The following is a 25,827-nucleotide window of genomic DNA, read 5'->3' as shown; positions in this document are numbered from 1 at the left end:
ATGTGTGCACAAATAGGAGTATATGTTTAATATGGTTTAGTGGCACTCTATGCAATAAATGTGTTGAAATTTTATGTCTGGGAATATGGAGAATTATTTTCAAGTATCTTCGTTTTTGCCTTTTAAGGGCTCATAAAAGATTATTTGCGACATACATTTACTTTGCACAACTTTCCCCCCACATATCATTAGTTTTTGTCAAATGTAGAAATTTAAAACCAGGAGCAAACATCTGTCAGACTAATTTTTTGCTTTTTCATAAGTGCAACTTTTTAATAAAAATTTACATCTAGATAAACAATCTTCAGATTTTTGAAACTTTAATAAGATTTTAAAAACATCATGACTTTGAACTGAAAAACATACACGTTTAGCACACAAATATTGTAATATGAATCAACTCCAACTCCATTTGAAAACATGTGAATCAAAGTACAGTTTTAGAAGTTAGTAATTCACATTTAAGCAAGTTAGCGCCTTGCTGAATTCAGCCTTTGTAAAAAAGAGACTTAGTGCATAATGTAATGGTACACTGTGGTTTTGTACCATTTGGTTGAGTTTTTCACTTTATTAAACAAGTTCTTGAAAGTTGGTAGATAAAGGCTAACTTCCTATGACGTGAAATTTCCAATGGTAACAGTTACATTTTGTAACAGAACACTTTCTATAGATTTCTTTTCCTAGCTTAAAATTTTAAAAGCAATCATTTGTAAGGATTGCATCAACATCAGTTTAGCAGAGGAAGATCAAACTTTATTGAAACTGCTTGCATACAAAATATATTGCACTATAACCAAACAAATGTCAACATAAAATCCAATCTGTTGTCGCTAATATGTACAGAGAATATTGCCCAAGAGCAGTTACATTACAAGGTCATTCTACCTTGGTTAATTATCTACAGTATTTTAAAACCAAACAGCTTACAGATGATGTGTGCAAGGTACCAATTTCCGTTTTCAAATACTATACATTCCCAGAATAAATAACTAGAAATCAACATTAATGTTTGGCAATACTTTTTAAAAGACTTTTTAATATTTGTGAAATCATGTGCAGTTTGTTGCCATTTTTATATGCTTGCTTGTATGCAAGGAAAAGTAACTGTAAAATGAAAATTCAAAGAAACAAACTCACAAAATACATCAGAGGCAGAACTTCAGTTTTTACGGCTCTGTACAGATTCAGTGGTACCCCTACTAGGAGTTACTTTTTAAGAAAAATATAACATCTTAGAGTGAAGGTCCTTCACATATTTTTCCTCAATAAATTTCACTAAAAAAAAAAAAAAAAAAAAAGACTCGAAAAACCAAACCAAACCCCAACACTTCAAAAAACAAAAGAAAAAAACGTATTATTTGTTAACCGATCTTAGTCTTTTCCAATTCTGCTTATACATTAGACCATATATTTCAAATTTTAAAGTTTACAAAACATTTAACCTGCTTCCAATGTTTCTTAGACAAAGTACCTGTACTTCACAGGATTGTTATGCATACATGGAAATGACCTTCCTATCTCTCCAAACTAAGCTTGAAATTAAAATATGAAAAATTTCACAAAACTTGGGGCAGACAAAATTAAAAAAAAAAAGCTCTAAGTTAAAATTGGTCATCAGGCCAAAGAGCAGGCAAATCCTACTAACTTTCGACCAGGAAGATTTGTTCCTAGCTGAAAACATTTTAGCCTCTCTCAAATGAAAAGATAGTTTTCTTCTCCTGTCTATACAGAAAAATTACACATCTCTCTCAATAACACTATTTATCAAACTTCAGTGCAACAAAACAAAAACAAAAACAAGTCCTATTCTTTATACTGCCTAACCTGATGTTTATGTAAGGAAAAAAATATGGAAAGCATGCATTCTTCTATAAAGTACTAATGTTTGACAGGGTTTGCTACATCTTTAACATTTAGTGTTTCCAACTTATCTTCCCTGAACTCTGCATCCAAATATAATATTCCTACCTGCCAAGATATAAAAAAGGCACAGATCATACAACTTTTTTTGCTAATGAAAATGACAAATGTCACATCACACACATTTCAGGGTCCACTAAAATACTGGAAAAGTGGACCAAAACATAAACTGACACAGGACATGAAATGACATAGCATTTCATGAAGACTTCTATACGAGATCGAAAACAGAAGTCTAATATGATTACCATAAATGCTATATATTACGAAAAACTGAGAATGTACTGGTGAATTATCACCCAATGCAGGAAAATGGTTCAAATTAACAAAGAATATCACTGCTCAGTACTTTAGAAAATAAAACTAAAATCTGCCCTGAAGTGCTAGGTAGTTTTAAAAGCAATGTTTCAAATTTTAAGGTATCTTTTTGTGCAAATCTGAAAATTGTTGCTTATGGCCAATACCAAAAAATAAAAAATTCTTAGCAGAATTTGTGTTCATTTCATGCCCTGTGCCATCTTGCCTACTATTTGTCTTTGGCCTAACAAAGTTTTCTAATATGGAATACGAATTACGGAAATGGTATAGGAAATATAACTTCAGAATTATGCAGTTTAGGGTACTCCATTCACGAGTGGTTGCTGACCATCCACGGTGTCTGGCTTTTCCTTCTTCTGGTTACGATCTTTACCCGTGCGCAGCCGATTACCTTCACTGGAGGTATTCTGTAATGTTTTAGTGTGGACACTCCTTTCATTATTGCAGTCAACTCTGATCTAAAACAAGTTATAGTTGTTATATACACAGACCGTATCCTACTGTAATCTGTAATTGGCCTGAGAAGAAATTTAAACCTGAAGTGTAAACTCCACATGTTAAAAAGAGAAATGGAGATGAGAACAGAAGAAGTGCAAGAAATTAATGTAAGGTAGGATTCTTTATTTGGTTTATGATTTTAAAACACTCTTCTCCTTTAACTGGAACACACTGGTCATCTCACTGCATCCAAAGTTAGAGAAAAACTCACAATCCTATCATGTCTTCTTCTAAGTAGAATAATACAGTGAGAAACAAACAGGTAAAATGAATTACTATTACTGATTACCAGAAGACATACATGCCTCTAACACTAGAGTTAAAATAAAATGAGTTATTCTCCAAAGATTGTGAAACCTAGGAAACGAGAAACAAAATGTTTTCCTATTCTGGCTTTACCCTCAAATAACTCACTAACTAGACTTTAGTTTACATCTTTGTATCTATCACAGGTATGATCAAGTTTCTCTATACCGTGAGCTCGCATAGTCATACAGTAGAAAAACACAAGCTTTGGTTTCTACTGGCTTGTATTTCACTAAGAAAATTCGGATGATCCTACAACCTGAACTCTGTCTGAAGAATGGAACAGTATAAAGAAAATTGAATATAATAATTTGTGGAAGGACTGGAATCCTAGGAGAGTATAAAGATTAATATAATTTAAAAAATAGTGTTCTAAGAGCTATACAATATTTTAAGTGCCAATGCTGAATACAGCACTGTTAATTCCAGAGGTACAAATGAAAGTTAACAGTGACAAATGGAACTAAAACAACTACAAATATTGATCTACTTCAAGCACAAATGCTAAAAACATCCCCAAAGAGTTGTAATTTCAAAGTATGTTTAAGTAGCGGGTATGCGCATGTGTTTTAAATGTCTGGTTACCAAGGATTCAGTACTTTGATTTGTATCTTTTTTTTGAGACAGTCTCGCTCTGTCACCCAGGCTGGAGTGCAGTGGCATGATCTCGGCTCACTGCAAGCTCCGCCTCCCGGGTTCACGCCATCCTCCCGCCTCAGCCTCCCGAGTAGCTGGGACTACAGGCGCATGCCGTCACACGCGGCTAATTTTTTGTATTTTCAGTAGAGACGGGGCTTCACCATGTTAGCCAGGATGGTCTCGATCTCCTGACCTTGTGATCCGTCTGCCTTGGCCTCCCAAAGTGCTGGGATTACAGGCGTGAGCCACTGTGCCCAGCTTTTTTTTTTTTTTTTTCTGAGATGGAGTTTCGCTCTTGTTGCCCAAGCTGGAGTGCAATGGCGAGATCTCAGCTCATTACAACCTCTGCCACCTGGGTTCAAGCGATTCTCCTGCCTCAGCCTTCCGAGTAGCTGAGATTACAGGTGCCCGCTAACACGCCTGGCTAATTTTTTGCATTTTTAGTAGAAACAGGGTTTCACCATGTTAGCCAGGCTAGTCTCAAACTCTTGACCTCAGGTGATCAGTCTGCCTTGGCCTCCCAAAGTGCTGGGATTACAGGCGTGAGCCACCGTGCCTGGCCAGATTTGTATCTATTTTCATAATATCACCTTTTTAATTCAGTATTCCATTTCATTTAGAAATATAAATGTGCATCCTGGTTAGACTGCCAAGTTCATCAAACATGTTGGTTAAAGTGGAGAATTACAAAACTGGTACATAAATATCTTATAGCTTTGTAAAAGACAGGTACATACACTAATTTGCCAATCTATCTATGTCCAAGGGATTTCTGTGCTGGTCCTTAAGAACCCATCAATAGTTAACACTCACTTTGAGCTGCTATGAATTCCAAGAAATATTCCATCGTAAACTTTGTCTTAAAAAGTATCTCTCACTAATCTTGGGTGATGGTCCCAAATGAATCCATAGTCAGGAAGGAACCCTAACTACTTGTCTTGAAAATTAAAAGTTAAAGAAAAAGTAGACAACAACATGGATTCGGAGAATCAAACATTAAGGTTTGACTATCATTTGGACATATGCTAGCTATGTGACTGGGGGCAAAGGACTGAAGCTTCAGTGCACTCACCTATAAAGTGGAATAATAAAACTACCTCAGTGGGTTGCTGTAAGATTAAATGAGATAAAACATACACAAAGCACTTAGCAAAGGTGCCTGGATGTGCTCAGGAGATAATTTTAAAATTATATAACAACTGGTTTAGCACTGGTGACAGCCAACTGAGAAGGGATCCTCAGACTAGGTCCTGGGTGTAAATAAGCGGATGACTGACCAAGCATGGAGACTAGCTGAATATCATCAGCTCTGTCTATCATGATTATTAGTTGTGAGAGAGACATCTTCTTTTCCTTATTTTCTATTCAAAGACAATACCCTATCCCTGTATCTCGGGGGAGCAAAGACACATAGAGCTTACTGAAGTCTCTAAGTACATCCCAGGATGTTCCTTCTCTAGGGGATTGTAGGTCTACCAACGCAGTATTAAAATCATAGTGTGGCTGGGCACGGTGGCTCACGCCTGTAATCCCAGCACATTGGGAAGCCAAGGCGGGCAGATCACCTGAGGTTGGGAGTTCAAGACCGGCCCTGACCAACATGGTGAAACCAGGTCTATACTAAAAATACAAAAATTAGCTGGGCGTGGTAGCGGGTGCCTGTAATTCCAGCTACTCAGGAGGCCGAGGCAGGAGAATCACTTGAACCTGGGAGGCAGAGGTTACTGTGAGCTGAGATTGCGCCACTGCACTCCAGCCTGGGCAACAAAAGCAAAACTCTGTCTCAAAAAAGTAAAAATAAATAATAAATAATAAAATCATAGTGTGTCTGTCAAGGTCTTTATAAATACTCAGACTGCATATTCTCTAGAGAAATCCCCTTATTTTTATACTTGTCACGAAGAACTAAGATTGACTACAACTGTAATGTTGAAGGTAAAATATTTCATATAAACTGGATTTGTAATCTTTGAACATGTTTTCAATAAAGTAAAATAAACTCATAAATCTCAAACTACCATATTCAAACAATTAAGATGAAAAGAGGCAGACAGGGTTTACCTGAAGGGATCCATCCGTTGTTCTTCCTTTAGCCTCTCTTGGATTACGTGGACGATTATCTGTTCGGGAGTGATCGTCGTTTCCTATGAGAATATTTTCAAAAGGTTCAACAGTTACTGAATTCTGAAATGCTTACCGGAAGTTCTTTATTCCCACATCCTCTATTTAAACCAACCATAGAATCTGAAATGTAATCAACCCCAGTGATTCCAGTTACATAATGATCAATAATCTAGCCTGCTGTCAAGTAACAGAAAATATTTCACAGGTATTGTAATTCTGCATCTACAGGTCAATGTGAGTTAATGAAGTGATGCTGTTTAGACTCACAAAGATGCTGAATTAGTTATTAGCATTTATTCATGTATCTATATGAACCATAAGGAAGGCTGCCTAATATTCTTTCTTTCTACACAAGTGGAAGGCTGATCCTTTCCTATGGTGATCAGCACAAAATGGGAGAGATGGGATCTTGATAATAGTTCATTGCATCAACAGGATTTTTCATGGAACTTCAAGACAGCTGCTACAATTCACTTTGATTTCTTAATGAAGATCTCCATACCTTTGAAGCCTCCTCCACGTCCTCTTCCTCCTTGTCCTCTTCCTCCCCCTCCACGCCGCCGTCCGTCTCCTCTGCGCAGGAAGTTCTCCCTCTCTTCCTCTGTTGGAGCTAATGACCAATCACTGAGTTCGTCTCTGTGGTCAGATTCTGTTTCAGAAGCATTTGATGCTTCAGAATTAGTTCCTATCGAGAGTTAAAAGTTATATACCATTGTCTGACTTAAAAAAAAAAAAAAAAAAAAAAAAGAGGTTAACAGAAGCTTCCAGAGACGTTTCAGGGGTAATCCAAAACTCTTCCCAATTTATAAGCCCACAAAGAGTATTATCACCTTCCATTTCATAAAACAAAATTTTAAACTCAAAATGAAGGGCTTTGCAATATTTGAGGTAATTTCGGTTATAAACATGTTTCATTCTCATTTTTAAAAAGGTATTTTATTAGCCACCTAAGTTCAAACCTTAATGTGCCATATCATTAAACAGCTGTGTTCCTTTAAACATCTATGCTCTCTGGAGGAAAGATTATCTACGACAGTTAAGTGTGATACCTTGATAAAACCTCTATAAAGAGAGCTCCTTTTAGCAAGATTTGGCCCAGGACAGAGGGGAATGTATATAATCTGGTCATTTCTGAGAGGGTGGCAAAGGAGGCCACCATGGCAACTGCTTCAGGGAAGGGTCTTTTGTGGGGTCACGGATTGGATCTAGCTGAAGGCAGATACACGCTTGCCTGATGTTTGGTCCACAACCTGCCCCCCCAACTCCCATTACAATAACTGATCATTAATAAAGAATTACTATAATAAACTCATTATGCCTGAAGGGGTTAATGACTTAGAGGACAGGAGTGGAGAAAAAGAGCTCCATGGTGAGGCAGAAATTCATGAATAAAAAGAATAGACTGTTGGGAGAGGGGTTAGGGGTTAGGTTCAAGGTTGGCCTTAGGAGTAGGTAATTCTCCCCAACTCCAGAATATCAACTCTACTACCTCTCTCTTCCTCTGTTGGAGCTAATGACCAATTATAGCTTCACCATTATAGCTTCATTCCTGTGGATCTTGAAGGCTTTTCCATCTTAAAGAGTTCCTTTTTGAAATGCAAATATGCGTGAGATGGATTATATCTTATACCACCATTAGCAAGTTACAAAGTAGATACACAGTTGAGCAAGAAAGACAGTAGGCACTGGCAGGTGGGGATCAGGTTCACTGAAAGGTACTGGGAGAGAAGAAAGAAGCACGGACAGAAAAGCTGGGAAGGCAAAGAGAAACTTTGCCTACTTCTTGACTGTGCCTAGGACTGACTTTGGCCATGCCACTGAAAATCACCTTATGAGCCACAAGAGGCAGACCCCTGATTTACACAGTCCATCCAGCAAGTATGACCAGCACATACCTGACAAAAAAATGAGCCACAGTACACAAATGAAAAAAGTTTTGACTATACAGTTATAAAATCAGGAGAGGCCTTAAAGAAAGTCATCAACACACAAGGGCTTTGCAGATTTACCCCCAATCAGAGCATGAACAGAACTTGCACCTGCCCTGTGAACTCTACGTGTTTATTATCAGGTTTTTATTCTATGTCTCTTGTAACACAATTTAACCCATTGCGAACTGGAAACCATGTAGTGACAAATTGTTATAATGGGGTTCTAATGAATATTAGAGATTAGCAGCTATAAGTCTAGGAACAGATAAAGTTACTGAGTAAAATGCTTAGTTTGTACCTGAAGTATATCCAGGACCGCGTCTGCCGTGCCCCCTATTTCTGTAAGGTCTACTACCTCGACCCATTCCTTGACCATCATCAGTCACATAGCTTTTTTCCTTATCTGTACGATTTGGTGGTGGTCTAGAACTAGCTCCAATCTGTCGCAACTGCTCATCAATTTGTAATCTCTCCAAACGCAACTGGTCTACTTCCTATTTAAAATATACAAGATAACAGTAAAAATAATTTGACATTTTACTTAATAAAACCTTTCTCCTTTTCATCAGATAAAAAATATACTGGAATATTTCACTTTCAGCTCTAAATTTACAGTAACCACTGTTACACAGAATTATCAGGAAACTGAATGATCTCCTTAAAAAGAAAATCACTACAGATAATAGATTATCGATGTCGAGAATTAGAGATATAACAAAAACACTCAGCATTAAAGTTATACTGAATACAATTTAAAGTTGTCTAATTTGGCACTATTATCCAATTATTCTACTGCTAAGGCACAGATATGCTATTTTGGGGACTTCTTCATGATAGGATATTAAATAAAACAATGCTAAACTGTATGAATACAGATAAATGACATTTAAGGTTTAACCAGTTAACCTTAAAAATCACACATTGTAAATAATCTTGATTAAAATAGATTTGCCAGTTAATACCTTAATTTACAAAGCATTGAGTTTGGGCCATCTTTTGTTTTAAAAGAACATATACTATGGTTAAGGAACAATGATTTTTTCATGAACTGAAAATGCTGACTATTCCTCATGAGGGGAAAACAAAACTATTTAATACCTGACCAGACAGCTAGGTCTTACATCAGGCCTTGAAAACTTCTTAAAGACTACAACTCTGCTACAACAAGTATGAGAAACAGTACACATTCAGTTGATAGAAATATACACCTGGGGTCCACTGACAGACCCTTACAAACAGTGCTTCCAGTATGTTGGGTTCTGTTAAAACCAGATGAAACCTCATTTCTAACCACTGTCCTCCCAATCCACTCATAAACATCTCATTTACTGGCTACAGGGAATCAGATTCATAACTATAGTAGTAGTAGGTGTCTCAGTGAAGCAGAGGTTATCATAGAGACTGTCTATATCAACAGTCATTGGAGAACCCCCTGTACAGCTAAGTTTCTAAAATCTTGGTTGTGGCAGCTTCTGGAAAAGAAAGGTCAGGTAAGGATTTGGTCAGTTTCATCTGTGCTCTGCCATCATTAGCAAGTTACATAGTTACACCAGAATCTGTTTTACATAGAATTTGAGCAAAGGAGAGACTGCAGCTGAGTGACTTCTTCCAAAGGTATAGTAATAGCTCATAGAATGGGAATATCTTGCAAAACAGAACAGTAGTCCAGGTTATCCCACTGGGGCAAAGCAGTCACCTTTTGGTGAGATGCCAGGCCCAAACAAGGGAAGTTCTGGTGATGGAAAGAATGGCAACAGGGCAGCTGCTGATAACCAAAGAAGATATTCTTGAGAATAAATCAAAGGATCTAAGAAAGAACATCAGTCAAAAGAACAAGGGATTTGATACAATGCAATCCTAACTCTCCAGGCCTTCATAATGATTTAAGCTAAGAATATGAAGAAACACACACACAAGATTACACATAAACATACTTAAAAAAAAAATCAAAGAGGTATCCTACCCATGTAAACCTTGCTGGATGAAACCTTCCCACTTTTAATTAACTGGCCACCATAAGAATGAATGGCATGCCCAGTATTACACTTTTTCTTCCTTTCATTCTTATTTACACACAAGCAGAAATCATGTACTTTTTCTTTCAAGAAATCAGCAAAAAAAATTCTTAATGCCATAAATAAGAGTTGAAATGCTCTTTAAAAACATTTAATACCAGCTACATTATAATTTTGATATGTATGGATACAAATAAAACATTATGAAAATGAAGTAGATCAATTTCCATTTCATTAAATTATAGAACATTTTGGCCAAAAGGAATTTCAAGAAGCATCTAACGTAGGGAAGTGACTTGCCTAAAGTCACACAGCTAGTTCATTGGCTGAAGTCTTATAAGTAAATTGCTGGATTGTCAATCCAGTGCTTTCTCCACTACACCTTGTAGCCTCCTGGTTCCTATCTTCCAGTTTGAAATTTAAAGGAGGCATAACTGCATCACACTAACTAAAATGAACATTTACGAGAAGACACAAATAGTTTGTATTTTGAATAACAGTAAAGAGAAAAGTAGAGAGGGTAAACATTTAAGCAAAGAACTTCACGAAATGCTTAGATTTCCTTGATAAATGACATAAAAGGAGCAATAAAGGCAAGAGTTATAGACACAAATTTTGGCCTGGAAAAAAGCAAAATGCTAGAAAGGATCAAATGGATTAATAGGCTATGTACAGGATTGCCTAAACTGAGTGTAAGGGTTTAAGAGAAGAATAAGGGGAAATATAAAACTTTATTGAGAGCTGGTATATTGGTACTTAAATTTATAAAGACTTCCATTTTTAGAAAAATTACAAGCTAAACAACGTATTTTCTCTATTATCTTTGACAAGTCATACAGTGTTTTGCACAGGCTAGAATGAGTCCTAACTGCTGAAAGATCTACTATAAAGTTTGTATATTTTAGTACAAAAGGATTAGAAGTTAAAGTTCTTTCTGTTCTCACCTTTAAATAGTTCAGGTGATAATCCAAAAGAACAGTGGCATTAGCGATGCTGTCCTTTGTTCCCACAAAAACAAATGGTACCATACCCTGAAAAAGAAATTGTAACAATGATCCTATAAAATTAATGACAGATTAATCTGAAAAATGCAAGTAACGACTAATTCTCTAGCACAGGATCTGGTGAATAGTAGGTACACAAATGTTTGCTGTAAATATAAATCAATATATGAAAACAAAAGTAGTTGATATACTACTTTATACATCTACTATGAATACGAATAGATCAATAGTAACCTCTTAAACATATCAGATTATTATAAAGACTAGTATTCAGTATTAGCAAAATCACAAAATGTATAATTCAAAATTATACAAGCTTTAGCATGAGATGTATGAACAAAATTAGTAGTATAAGATGCTCTAATTCATTTACAAAAGGCCTTATCCTGATCAATTTTTTTTGGGTTTTTTTGGTTTGTTTTTGAGACAGGGTCTTTTTATTCTGTTGTCCAGGCTGGAGTGCAGTGGCATGATAATGGCTTGCTGTAGCCTTGACCTCCTTGGGCCCTAGGTGTTCCTCCCACCTCAGCCTCCTGAATAGCTGGGACTACACGTGCATGCCACCATACCCAGCTAATTTTTGTATTTTTTGTAGAGAAGGGGTATCGCCACATTGCCCAAGTTGGTCTCGAACTCCTGGGCTCAGGCGATCTGCCTGCCTTGGCCTCCCAAAGTGTTGGGATTACAGGCATGAGCCACTGCACCTGGCCGATCAAATTCTTTAAAAAAATCAAAATGAAATACCAAGGGTACAAAAGTAAAAAGTAAATCATTTCTGCTAACCAAGTAAAACAGTACACACAAAATACAAACAAAAACATCAGGATAAAAATGCACTGAATAATCTGTGAGACAAAAAAAATAGGTACACTGACAAGCGTTAAGTTTTATTAAGCCCATACACAGTTCAATAATGTACTCAGAAAATTTTAAAAGGCTGAATCACAAGGGAAGTTTGAACTTCTCTCTATGGACACTACTTAATATAAGAACAGATTTTTAAAAGGCATATGCTAAATGTCTGTACTCCTAGCCCATATATATATATATGGGCTAGCTTTATTTGTTACAAAGCCTTTAACTGTATTATTTCCCAAAATACCATGTGATGGAATGAATGCTACACCCTTCCCTCTGGGTCAAATATCACCAAATTAAGCTTTAAAATCCTATGTAATAGATTTAGTTAGATTGACTTTGGAGCAAATTATTTACGAATATCTTTTCTTGCAACGTTTAAACTGTTGGAGTACCCCAAGGGCCACTCTAATTTAAGCACTTCACGAGTAGACCTGAATAGTAAATTAAAATGAAGAAAGGCAAGAATGGACTGATGGCCTTCAATATGGACACCAGAAAAAAGTTCCTCCTTGTTCTGGGATAATGGGCTGCCCGGTAATGAGACATATCCAATCTACTTGCCGTTACAGTTCTCTTTGTAAAATGGCACCTTTGCTTTTAATCCATGAGTTCACAACATTTTTTCCATAAACAGTTCTCACAAGCTCTCCCTGCCCTCAAGGAACTTACAATGTGGTTGAGGAGATCAACAAATAAACATCTATGTTTAAGTGCTATGCTAGGGGTGAGCACATTGCAAAACAGAAGGGGAAGGCTCTTGAACCAGCCATGGCGGTGGGGATCTTTGGCAAGTACACAAGGAAAGCTTTGTAAGGAAGAAAGTCAAAATGAAGTGACAAGTGGAGGAGAAAAAGCGTTCCAGGCAGAGTAAACCTCTACATACGTCTAGAAGCAACATAAGCATGAGAATGTTCAGAGAACTCAAAGTACTTCAGTATGGCTTAAGCGTCTCTAGAGTGCAAGGGAGAAGATAATTTAGACATGATACTAGACAAGTAACTGGGAAAAGCCTTACAAGCGGCATGAAGGTGTTTAAGCTTTAACTCCGGGGCAATGGATCCACATACCCACAAACACTCCTCCCTCCAGTCCCTAATCCTGATGATCTTTTGTAATCTTTCTTAACAAGGGGAATAAACATTAAAATATAAACTGAAAGTGTACTTCTCAAGGAATGTTCTCCTACCTGCCAAGCCTTGAGTTCAGGTTTCTGGGATTCCCCTGCTACAACTGATGAAGCCACTAACACCTAAAGCAGTATAAGGAATGCAAGGGATGTCATTAACTATAACAAATGATACACAGAAGCCTGAACGCAGGACTTTCACTGCAGGACTTTTAAACCGATTTCTAAATAGATTAGTTCAGAAAATTAGTTTCTAAAATATGGTTTTAAGTAGTAACTAATGCATCTAACAGAAGGTGTATTTTGAGCTACAATATCTGGAAAATTTAAAGAAAGAAGGCATGGAAAAAAGCCCACTGTCAAAAGAAAAATGTGACCACTAAATGCAACCCCATTATTCTGTGTTTACAGCATAAGATTTGTCACTGTGAATAAATTGAAAAGTATGTATCACATTAATTTGTAGTATCTCATAAACTGGCAATCACATTTGAAAAAAAAAAAAAATAGAACATAAGTAGCCTACAAGTCTAACCAGAGAAAAAACCCAAAATACCAATTGTGACATCTGAGACAAATTTCTTTTATTGTAATTCAAAGTGACAAGTAATTCTTACCCTCTGGACTTTTGTACTGTTAGGTTGAGAAAAATGGGTGCTGTTTTCCTTTATATCTAAATGTTTTTTTTCTTCTGGGGCATTAGGTCCAACCCTTGAATTATTGGAAGGAAGGGAATTTGGTGGCATAATTTCCTTGGTAAAAAACAGAAAACACAAAAAAGAAAAAAAGGGCCAATTTAAAACTTTATTTAGCTCTATTAATGTTATCAATCATATTTTTTAAAGATGTAAGTTATTATAAACAGTTTTGGTTTATAAAATTACAGAATACAAATTATATACAGAAAAAAAGATTTGACTTTAGCTAAAAGAATCTTTCAAAAAGAAAGCTAGACAATATGTGAAAATTATGGCTCTTTGAGGAGACAGTATCTTAAGAGTACTATTGCACAGAAAGGTGCATCCTCACCTCTCTACCCCATGCAAATACTTTAAAAGCTGCTACAAAAAGCATATATTTATGAAGATAAAAGGGTTATAGAATTTAAAGGTAAGGAGGATGGGGAAGAGATATTAAGCACAGAAATAAATTTAAAGCACACAGAATAAACACATATACTACACAATCCCCAAACTAAAAAAGTGAAAAGATAAAAGCCAGAAAACCTACGTTCCAATTTTGCCTTTGTCAGCAACATTAACATTTACAAAGTGCTTTAAAAAGCATTTATATATATATATATTATTTTACTAAATTGTTATTAACACTCAACCCAGTGATGTATGTCTCATATTTAAAAATTTATAACTACCCATTTTAAAGATTAGGAAAAAGGAATTCAATAAAGTGACTAATCCAAACTCACAGCATTAGAGTACAGAGAGGGGCCATTATCTACAACTATGACATTAATTACAGCAGGCATGCTTGATAATCAGAATATTTGCATTTACTTTATGCACATATTAGAGGTCTTCAACATATCACATAAAAAAAACTTTTACTATTAGACAAGCCACAAAGTATTTGTACTGGAACATACCTCTTCTTGTGGAACATTTTTCTCATTTTCAGCCTCAATCCTCACCCTCACAACTCCTGACTTATCCACAATCTCCTGAATCAGCTTTCCGTTTTTTCCTATTACTTTGCCTAAGAAATAAATAAATAAAGTTTGGTTTTAAAAACACATACCTTAAAGCAGTAAGCACAGCCCTACTGTAAACTATGACATTCATATAGATAGACATTTTTATGTGTATGTGTACGTATTGAATTGTAAGATTTCAAAACCAAAGTAGAGACTCTTTTCAACAAGATGGTTAATCTGGTTTTCTGTTTCATTAGGACATCATTGTTTAAACTCCTTTGGTCAGGTACCAGAGTTGATTAATGCTTGCAAACTGATTGGGTAATTTTGAATTTTTAAGGCAGTTCAAAGATAGCCTCTCATTTTTGCACAAAAGGGTACGCTTTAAACTTGCTGGTACTGTGGTATGTATCATTCTTTCTGCAAAGTTCTATAAAAAGAATTAAGAAAAAAGGAGAGATAATGGGAAATATATTCACTTATTCAATACTTTCCATTCTTATATGTACCTGATTTAAATCTGCTTCTTTGTCCATGGTATTTTCAGAATTCTGTATGGAAGGCACATTTATAAAAGATAATCTAAGTTCGAAAGTGGCTTAAGCAGCTATACATACATCCAAAAGGAATACAAATTCTTCAAGGTCAATGTGTTAACAGAGTATCACTCCTGTGCATTACTTATAAACTTTAGCAATGGATTAAAAAGTGAAGGGATTAGTCACAGAGTAAAAGATTAAGAAAACCCACTTTAAGATAACTCAAAACCACAATGAAAAAACTTAAAACCAGTTTAAGTATTTTTCAGTAACATCTATTAAAACTTGAGATTTCAAGTACCAGTAAAAAATAGGTACTTGATCATTTTCCTTATTTTGTAAAATTCAATCATATACATTACTGGAAAATGGCTGCTTTCATAAGCATCATCGCACATGAGTGTTAAAGCAAGACATTACAAACTTAAGAATTACTAACTCTAGAAATGTATATGTGAACTACATCTGATTCTGAGGGCTCACCCAAGGTACCTAAGTACCCTTATATTGGCCACATCCACCAAATGCTTGCCCTCACCATCTCATCTTCCATGTTTTCCTTTTTGCCTTTAAAGGCAAAGCTCAAGGCAAAGTTGGGGGAAAAGATGGAAGCGAAAATTTGCTCTGAGCCAATGCTAGATAAGAACTCAGTGAAAAGCCTTCTCACAAAAAATTCTTGTGGCTCTTGTAATCAGAGCATAGCTTTGACACTCTTGCCGTGTGTGGCTGCCTCATTCACCCCTAGAAACTCTTTGACTAGTCATAGAACAGAACTGACACCATTAAATCAGGATTCTTGATCTAGGTCCTGTCAATTATTTCTGCTCTTCTACAATGAAAAGGGGAAAGGTGAGGTGAGAGAAGCTACTTGGAGTCTTCACACAGTTTGATTTTAATCTGCAACACTTATATTTTCATGAATTAATGTCGACTTTAATAAAGATCTAAGTGAGTTACCAAAATGAAAAATGAGATTTTGGGATGTTTTTATTAAGATAATGTCTTAACTATCCTAAGTACTGTGTGTTATCTATAGCAGACTGGTTATACCAATTCATTCTGAGTGAGTGAAGAATCATGAAAAGAAGATACATTAGTGCATATACTAAAGAGAGTTTGTGAAAAATAGAGATCACAAATAATGTTGGTTGACTCAAACAAAACGCATGCAAAACTGATTATGACACCTCTCTAAAGATCTGCCTTGCCCAAAATCTTACATAAAATGCTTTCTGAAAATTCCCAACATTCCCAGTGTTGCAGTGGACCATCTCTAAAACAGAATTATCTCATTTTACTAACTAGAAACAACAAAACAAAAACAAGGCTGATTTACTTTAGCAGTCTTTCTGGTTATTTCTGAGATCCTCTTCTTTCCAGGTAACCACAGGTAGAATCTACTTTTAATATTTAATAGCAAATAATCCAATTCTACATTACACACTTATTTCCAAATCCCAAGGGCAATTTACTATGATTCCGTTCTACTGAAATGGAGTTGTTTTGAATAAGCTGAAGAACAGAGTCCCCTACTGTGTCCAGAATTGTCCCCTACTATATCTTCCCATTTAATTATCACATCAACTGTATGAGGTGGATACTATTATCACATTTGATAGGTAAAAAAAAGAAGTCTCAGGGGGGCTAAGACAGTGACCCACAGTCACACTGCCACCAAAGAATAAAGTAGGACTGAAATCCAGATCCAGCTCCAATGCCCAAGCACTCTCCCCACTACCATCATGCCACCTTCAAAACCAACTTTAATGAATCTGACACACAATTCTCTACTCATTTGCTATTAAAAAAAAAAAAAAAAACCTACCGGCTCTTTTTCCATAAGAATTCCTAAATTTACAATAACCTTTCTAACTACAAAAGGTATGCAACTGCTTGACAAGCTGTAAAGAAGAAAATAAATATTATTCATCACCCGACTGTCTTGAGATTACCACTTTATCTTGTGCTATGCATACATTCTGTACACATACAATTGGTATGCAAGTTACCTTAGTAACATTACAAACACATTCTCCAGTTGTCTGTAGTATACAGTTGAGCTAACACTTCTGCATTATATCCCTACTATTTGTACTTTATCTTCAAGCTAATTTTCTTTGGAAGATACCATTTCTAGTGTTTGTTAATGACAAGGAAGATGTTTATGATTCTATGCTGACAAAAAAGCAGGCTAAATTAGCATCGAAACTACGTAAACAGAATGTATGAGAAGTCCTTGCTTTCTTCTTTAAAGTTTCCAAAGAAAATGTATTACTTTATATAAAATGGCCATGATCTCAAGTTTAAAAGATAAAACACATATAGGCAGTATGTCCCAATTTTATTTACAAATTAAAAACATATGTAGCTTTCTTGATAAAACTGCACCTGGTTTTGATATGTTCTACTAAAGATATCTGCAGCATTTAGGAGTATTGGTGAAGAGCTCCTAAATATTTGCTGATACTCACGATGGTGCTGGTCATAAAACAGTACTCAAGTCAAAATGAAGAATTACTATTGACTTTGCAGAAAGTCCCAGAGACATTTGAAGTTTCTTCTAGCTTTGGAACTTTTTAGATTTAAGTAACCTATGTTCAGATCTTCAACCCTGAGATAATTAAAATGAATGCTATCATTTTATAGTCCCATGAGAAGGATCAAACACAAATCTACTTCAAATCATAAAGCCCCCAAATATCATTCACTTTGAAAAATTATTTAATTTTAAGATATAAAAAGTATACAGTAAGGAGGCTGGGCAAGATTTACCCTTTCAGGTATTAGTAGGTTTGAATTAGAAAAGCAATCTCTTTTGAATATCTTCTGAAAATGTAACCTTTAAACATCATACTTACCAAATAATTTTTTGTATGCTAGAAGAACAGACCATATTTCAAAGACTATGTTTCAATTAAATGATACCCTCCAGTGAGAAAAAGTGGAATTCTATCACCATAAATAAACTAAAACATACCTAAACTTTGTTTTTGTACTATATGTCAACAGATACTTCTGACTTACCTACTAAGTTCCTTGGAACTTGTATGACATCTTCAGCAAATTCGAGAAAGCTTCTAGCTTTTTTCACTGCATCCTGATCCTAATAAAAGGGGAAAAGTTTTAAGACAAAAGATTAGCTAGCTGAAATACTTGTTTTGGGGAAAAAGAAAAAAACTATGCAGTAAAATATTTACCTCTCCATAAATATGAAATGTGCAGGTATCTTCATCTAGATCAATAGCAGTGACCCCAGGTACTTTTCTAGCTTGCTGAATATTAGCACCATGAGTACCAATAGCTAGACCCATCAGATCTTCTCTTACGATAAACTGTTCATGAAATCTCGAGGCAAGCTGCCTTGAACTCTGAAGAGAAATGCACGTCTGATAAATACACTTTATCAACTATCATGACAACTGTATTGAGGCCAGCCATGTAAATTATCTTGACCCTGTATATGAGGGGTCTATAAATTTTTAATAGTTTTAGTTAAAAACTAACAGGTTTTAGAAAATACCTCTCACAGTCTAAGTACTTTTTAGGTTACTAAAGGTCTATGACATTTTATGTTTTTGTTAATAGGAAAGAACTTATTGACATTTTCCAAGGTAACTGCTGAAAACTTATCTGCAAGGCTGCCTTAGTTAACCAATGACATCAACAATATAATAACTAAGAAGCAGGTCAAATGTTCCCCAATAAAAACCAGCTCACTCGGTCTGACAAACTCAATGTTACTTATTTAGGTAAAAAAAAATGTTTAAATATCATCTTTATAGAAAATTTTATTCGCTTCATTTTTATTAAAAGGTATCAGTATATATTTTCTGGAAATAGTGCTATTTTTCATTAGGTACTGTGGTCTAAACAGTCCGCTGTTGTGAAATGACATTAAAATGATACCTCCCTCAAAACCTAAGGACTCAAACATTGTTGGTACAGTAGTTAAACTGAATAATCAAAAAATGTCAAAAATTAAACTCTTAGTAAGTAAGCATCTGAAAGCTAACATGAGACCAGAGTCTGTAAGACCTTGTGATCTGGATCCACAAGTATGATGAGCACTTGTAAATATTCAGTGATGACGAAACTAAGTTACACTGACATCCCAAACTTGTGGATAATCACTGTCTTTAAATACCATTACCAAAATTTAGTGTTTAGTTCTAGCATGCCATTAATGAAAACCAAACGTATTAGTGGCTCATGTTGAAAAATGGGAATTTCTTATAGGAACATGTAAATCTCTTTAATATTAGTAGTGAACAAAGACAGACATGCAAACTAGTTTCTCATTGTTCAATAGACCTGATAATTTGAATGAATGAATATAACTAGTATAAATAATTTAAAAGTGCAATATCCATTTTTTTTAGACTAGAGTAATAAAATCTATAAAATAATTCTAGGACTTTTCAAGAAGTCATGTTTTTGGAGTCCTGGTTCATTAATCTGGTTCATTCTTTTTCATTGATAATTCACTGATAAATGGTTAGCCAAAAGTATAATAGATCATTTAAGAATAATTTGATGTTTAAGAAGAGGCATATGAGTATATTTTCATAATATTCACAATCAAAGTAAGGAGGCAGTTCTGGGCTAAAAGTTATGAGAGAATCACTAAAGAAACCACAAAATTGTGAACACAGGGACATCAAGAAAGAATGAGAGCAAAGACCAGTGAAACAGCCCTCCATGGCCTTAAGAAAAAACAAAGTGGCAAAAGGAGATTAAACTATTCCCCTTCTTCTAAGAGTTCAGCATCATACATCAAGTTGGCAGGTGGCAAATTTCACAGGGTTTTTATAAGAACACAGTCTTGACTACCTTTTCTCTTAAAATGCAGTTTGGAACTCCTTTTTATCTTTACTATTTCAAATGTGTGGTGTTTTCCTTCTAATGAATAATGATGAGGAACTCTGGAATTTGACAGTAATATAGTAGAGCTGGCACATTCTTCTAAGATCCACTTAGTTTCTCTAGTAATGGATGGACGTACCAGATAGTTATCAACGAAAACAAATGTATGGTGATGAAAATTATTGGAGGATTAATAGAAGTAGAAAAAATGCACCTTAAGAGACGAAATAGTAAGTTAGGGAAATAGCCTCTGGCGGGAATCTGAAGACAGGAGTTTTAAAGAATGACAACCAATTAGAATGAAGAAGTTCTATATCCTTTTAAACAAAGATAAACATACATAATGAAAGGAATATGATTAGATATTTAAATATTCTCTAGTATTTTTAATGACAACATGTTATATGGAAGAAGCATTGCCTCATTTTATTAGCAGCTTTGATAAACTTCTAGTAAAAGTGAAAGGACCAGAAGTCCCTTAATATACATAAGCTGCTGCTGAATTTTGAAACCTCAGGCATGGAAACTTTAGTATGATTATGCTTTGTATAATTTTCCAACTATAGAACCTAAGGAATTGTTAAGAAGCAGTAAATAAATAACAAGCTCCCCATATTCAAGTTGTAGAACGATACAGTTATCGTTCCTAGGTAGCCTTACAAGCAGTGCTAGGGAAAGTGACATACCTCCAGCTGCTTACTAGCTTCTTCATTTCTCAGTATCAGAGACAACTTAGTGCGCAGACTCCGAAAGTGCATGTCAATCAGCATATGCGCTCGCTTTGAGGTGACTTCACTGATGGACTAAATGATTTAAATTAACAACATTATTATTAAGGCAATTGCCCCAGACAAATTAAACCAAAAATAAACAACTCGAAAATGCTCACCAAAATGACAAGCTGATAATTTTCTGGATCATAAGTTACAGAAAAGGCACCAACTGCCTTTTTAAAGTCCTTATGTGCCGACTCTTTGGCACACCTAGAAATTAAAAAAAAAAAATTAAGATGAATAATTACCAACTACTGACATAAATAAATGCAGATAGATTTACATGTGTAAGAATCACGGATTCATATTAAATTTGATTTACGCAAAATAAGCTATATCCATTTAGAAGCTTAGCTCCTTTTTCTGTACACCTCTGAAGTACAGCTTAGATTACCAAAGGAGACATACTCAGGGGAACCACTCTACACTACAGGTTTCCTGATTTCAGTTACATACAAGTCAGTAGTTTTCTTAAGTCAACTGTTGAAAACTTTTGGAGATAGCTACCTACAGGGTAACTGATTTCTTTCTTTTTTTCTTGTCGCAGGCCTTTTTTTTTCTCTTTTTTTTTTTTTTAAATTTTTAGTTTTTGTGGGTACATAGTAGGTATATATAGTGTGTGTGTGTGTATATATATATATATACACACACACACATAGTAGGTATATATATTTATGGGGCATATGAGAGGTTTTGATACAGGCATGCAATATGAAATAAGCACATCATGGAGAATGGGGTAAGAAACTGCTAAACAACTTGAGGGAGAGAAGGAAACATATGAACCAGAAGGCACAAAAATTTACACACATACACAATCTCTAGAAAAGGGAGGATTTCTATGTATTCTGAACTGCAATTTAATGTTCAACAACATGTCCAAATCAAATGTACTGTATTCACTTGATAAAATCTGCAAAAAAAAATGCATCTCTTCTATAGTCTTTAATCATTATTCCAGATCAAGGATTGTAAGATGAGATGACTTTTTAAAGCTTCTTTGGCTCTACTTATTACACATTTATCTGAAAACATTTTAGGTAAAAGAGAAAAAAACAGGAGAAATTATTTAGTCTATAATTTAGTTTGTGACTTATGACAGAATTATCACATTTGTTTGATCCATTTTTAAATCTTAGAATGAACAAAGTTAGTTTAGAAAACAAATGTACATTATGTACATCAGCCATGTGTGTAGCCAAGTAAGTTTAATCAAGTGCAAGGTTGCCTTGATTCTATAAGTAGGAAAAGCTAAATAAGTTTTTCCCCCACTGCTCTTGCAAACCAAACCATTTTTGCCAAAGTCCACCAAATTTAAAATCAATTTCTAGTATTTTAAAATTTATATTCTTTTAAACTAATTGCATATTACTTCCAAGTTCTCAGCATTTCTTGTGTATCAACTTACATTTGTCGTAAGTCTTCTGGCACATCCAGCTTGATCTTATGGAAAGTATCTTTTGTGGCAGGTTTGTTGGGATTAACTGATCTTAGACGTTCAATTGTGACAATTTCATTGTAAGTTGCATCACATGCTGCATATTCTATCACATAAAACTGAGAAATAAATAAAAGTCACTCCTAATTACAATTTTTAAAGTAAGAGTAAGAAGAGTAAGACGTTCTCCCTATTCAGTTATTTTAAAATAAATTATCTATGGGAAAAAATTTATAACCAACTGAAACATACTGAACAAATAGTGAAAACATTTTAATTCCTCAAAATTAGATATTACTTCAAAATAGAAATCCATATGGAAATGTACAACCTGGGTTTAAAAAAAGGAAATAGTATAAGAAAAAAAATTAAATAGGCATTTTCCTACCTCACCCTTTATCATCCTCACTTTAGCTAACCACCAACAGCAAGGCTCTTTTTCATTTGCTCTGGAATACACCTACACAAAAATTACAACACAGAATATTTCATGATTAACATAATTTTGAAATCTGCAGATTATCAGACAGCGAGGAAATTTTCTTAAAATGCCCCTAGGTGTCTTTAAAATCACGTCATGTATCTTTAACCAAATTGTAACCCTGTCTATGTACCCCTAGGCAGAGATACATAATCAGAAACTACCTGAGATTGCTTTGAAGCTCCTCGTAAAAATCAGTTTTCCTATATTTCTGTTCTAATTCAGCAATAGTTAGTGCTCTGAAAATAGACGCTAATACAACCACACTTTCCTTGGGTACTCAGCGAGTTACAAAAATGTATCTCAAAATGTATAAACTTATTTTTGTTTTATTCTAGTAACCAAAAATTGACTGAAAGTTACTGACCATGCCCTACTGTCTTGTTGCTTCGTCACTAAATAAGTAAGACCACTGAACATTCAGCCCACTAAGGACACCACTCTGGCATTCACATCTCCTGGAACTAAATGGACAGATCCTTGGTCACTCTCTGGTCTCCTGCTTCCTCTCCACTAAAACGGACAACTTCATGGTGGCAATCCTCTGGATATCACCTTCCTGGTCTGTCACACACTGCAGATCAGTTCTTCTAACTCATCTCTTTGGTGACCACTTTAAAGTTCACTTAAGACGTACAGCATGGAATCTTTCATGAAGACCCTAACAAATCAAGGTTAACAGGAAAAGAGACAATAGAGTATATATGGAGAGAGAGATACTCAGAAGCAGAAAACAGAAACAGGAAAGACAAGGGGGATGAGGACATGAGGCCAAGAAAGGTACAGAGTCTAGGGGTGACAAGTGAGTAAAAGCTCGAGCTTGCCTCCCTTTTACAACCAAAGTTAATGATCACACAATACAGTGACTGAATACAACTTAACATACCTTTCCCTCTTGCTTCCATCTTTCTCAACTACTCTAGCCACAGAAATTACCTCAGCAAATCGGTGAGGTCATCCTAGCAATGGTATCTCATTGGTCCCCATTTGTCAAGTGACCAAGCAGGGGAGAAAAAGTCCCTTTCATCTCTCCATCAAATTCTGGGTACTCCTAATATAGACCAAAGACCTGGGCCTTGCCTTCAGAGAGCTTACAGTCTCCTGGGGAAGTGGACAGCTAAGTATACAAAGTGTTTTTGTTCCCTATTAAGATCCCTTGCAAAACCAAGCCCAGCTGCTTAAACCTAGTAGAGATTGCTTACATTTTTGGAAAATAAATAACACTTTATCCTATGTCCACTTTAAAACTGTAGAGAGAAAAACACAGGCCTGGACATTGACAGACCTTCCCTGACTACTCTCTAAAACAGCAATCCTGCCCTATATCACCTTTCATTCTCTCCCTTTTTTTTTTCTTTGTTAAGACTCACATCTGTCACATTAGCTATCCTCACTGGAATGTGATTTCATCAAAGGCAGAAGATTCTGTCCTGTTTTTGCTACACCTTTACTACCTAGTGCAGCAAATAAGAATTCAAGCACCAGCTGGGCACGGTGGCTCACGCCTATAAATCCCAGAACTTTGGGAGGCTGAGGCGGGTGGATCACCTGTGGACAGGAGTTCGAGACCAGCCTGACCAACATGGTGAAACCCCACCTCTACTAAAAATATAAAAATTACCTGGGTGCGGTGGTGGGCACCTGTAATCCCAGCTACTCAGGAGGCCGAGGCAGGAGAATCGCTAGAACCCAGGAGACAGAGGTTGCAGTGAGCCAAGATTGTGCCACTGCACTCCTGGGCAACAAGAGTGAGACTCCATCTCAAAAATAAAAATAAAAAAATAAAAATAAAGAACTGAAGGACAGGACTTAGAACCACTCTGCCTCACCTGCACAAATGTCTACTAAGCCACATCCTTCATACTACAAATATTCATGGAACGGCAACTACTATTAACTAATAGTAAGGCATTATGCTTATCGTGGAAAAAAAAGAGAAGCAGCTCAAAATGGAGTATGTGAAAGGATACAAAGGAGACAGGATACCACACAAACTATGTAAGGCACTGTTAGTGCCTTAAATACAAAACCAATTTCTAATGGAGAAAGAAATCACAAGCACAACATTTCTGTTCACATGTTAGATCTCCATCGCACATTTTGGTCAAAGAGCTCAATGGGAGATAAGCAGGTAGTTCACGATATGCCCTATGAAAAAGAGATTTTACTAATATGTATTAACTAAAGCTTGTAGGTTTTTAAAAATACACCAAGAAGATTCACTGCTACTTAAAGAAATTCTAGTATACTACTCTGTAATAAAGCATGATTTCTTTCCTGTGTAAAATTAACTTTCATAACCCATTTTGCTTACAATGGGGACACAGTTGTAAACAAACGACATATTCAAAGATTCAGAAATTAAGGGAAGGAGAAAAGAATTACTAGTGGGCAAAGGAACTTGAGGCAGTGACTTTCAAATATATGCTCTGAGTACTGCTCAAATAGCCAAATGTAAGCATCATGTATCATTTTGAATTATTAATAAGATGAGTCAGTCAAAAGCACATGTCCATTTCAACTGTAATTCTCAAAGTAATTTAAACAGTGTTAAAGACAAGGTATCCAAAAAAAAAAAAAAAAAAACACACCCCACACACACAGATAAATTAAATAACCCCACTCCTTCAGTGCTAAATGACTTTATGGCAGGGAAAACTCACCTCAACTTCATCACTTTCATTTATATCTTTATTATAACCTACAGGAGGTGGGAATCTGACATCATGGAATGGAATCTGCCTTTCAGGCTGCCAGCTGTAAATAAGCAAACATACAATTATTTAACATGCTTTTCATGTTTAACTGAAACAGTGACCACTCTGCCATCAACTTTCGGTTAAGCGTGACCCCTCTTTTTCTACTTTCAAGAAGCAAAAGCTTTAAAATCATCAGTTTTTGCTGAGTGGGACATAATGGCAATATAGTAACATTTCAGCAAAGTCTGCATGCAGCACAGCAGCCTACTCCCGTTTGGAATATTTCTCTAAACACAATACAGCAATATTATGATTTTCAAAACAAGTCTTCTTTCCAATAATTTCAACTTCTAAGAGCTTTAAACATAAGTCCACAACAGAAATTTCCTTCAATATTTGAATATTAGTACCAGTAATTGTTAGTAATATAAACATACTTCCACTTGCAGAAGAATTTTAACCACATTCCAAGGACCACAAAAACTGCCCTCTAATTCCCAAGCAAAATGGGGCTGTCAGCACATTAGCAATTCACAACTCACTTTTCCCCCTTTAAATTTTAGATCCCACGAGGTGGTCAATTCTTGCTGTGGGTAGCTGGATGCTGATCAGTATGACGTTATCAGCATGCACTGGGATGG

General features: G+C 35.6%; 1 protein-coding gene across 21 annotated transcripts in view; it reads right to left on the bottom strand.

Annotated features, from left to right (window-relative positions):
* Positions 1-244: 244 nt before the first annotated feature.
* The window catches only part of FMR1 (fragile X messenger ribonucleoprotein 1), a 38,502-nt gene continuing 12,919 nt past the window's right edge, over positions 245-25,827 (bottom strand). Inside the window, exons 3-17 of one of the 21 annotated variants that reach the window (XM_005594757.4) lie at positions 25,151-25,244; positions 22,395-22,466; positions 21,977-22,125; positions 20,685-20,778; positions 20,482-20,598; positions 18,130-18,300; positions 17,957-18,035; positions 14,346-14,455; positions 13,360-13,494; positions 12,803-12,865; positions 10,696-10,782; positions 8,035-8,230; positions 6,308-6,490; positions 5,743-5,825; positions 245-2,696 (exon numbers count right to left, since the gene is read on the bottom strand). In XM_005594757.4, coding sequence (XP_005594814.1) covers positions 2,535-2,696; positions 5,743-5,825; positions 6,308-6,490; positions 8,035-8,230; positions 10,696-10,782; positions 12,803-12,865; positions 13,360-13,494; positions 14,346-14,455; positions 17,957-18,035; positions 18,130-18,300; positions 20,482-20,598; positions 20,685-20,778; positions 21,977-22,125; positions 22,395-22,466; positions 25,151-25,244 — 1,795 coding nt within the window. In that variant the 3' untranslated portion in view covers positions 245-2,534. Of the gene's footprint in view, positions 2,697-5,742; positions 5,826-6,307; positions 6,491-7,077; positions 7,316-8,034; positions 8,231-10,695; positions 10,783-12,802; positions 12,866-13,359; positions 13,495-14,345; positions 14,456-17,956; positions 18,036-18,129; positions 18,301-20,481; positions 20,599-20,684; positions 20,779-21,976; positions 22,126-22,394; positions 22,467-25,150; positions 25,245-25,827 lie in introns of those variants that run through there. The other 20 variants (XM_065538323.2, XM_005594759.5, XM_005594758.5 and 17 more) reach the window with 20 other exon arrangements.

This window comes from Macaca fascicularis, chromosome X, assembly GCF_037993035.2.
Source record: "Macaca fascicularis isolate 582-1 chromosome X, T2T-MFA8v1.1".
NCBI lineage: Eukaryota > Metazoa > Chordata > Mammalia > Primates > Cercopithecidae > Macaca > Macaca fascicularis.
This window is presented reverse-complemented; position numbering and strand designations above follow the sequence as displayed.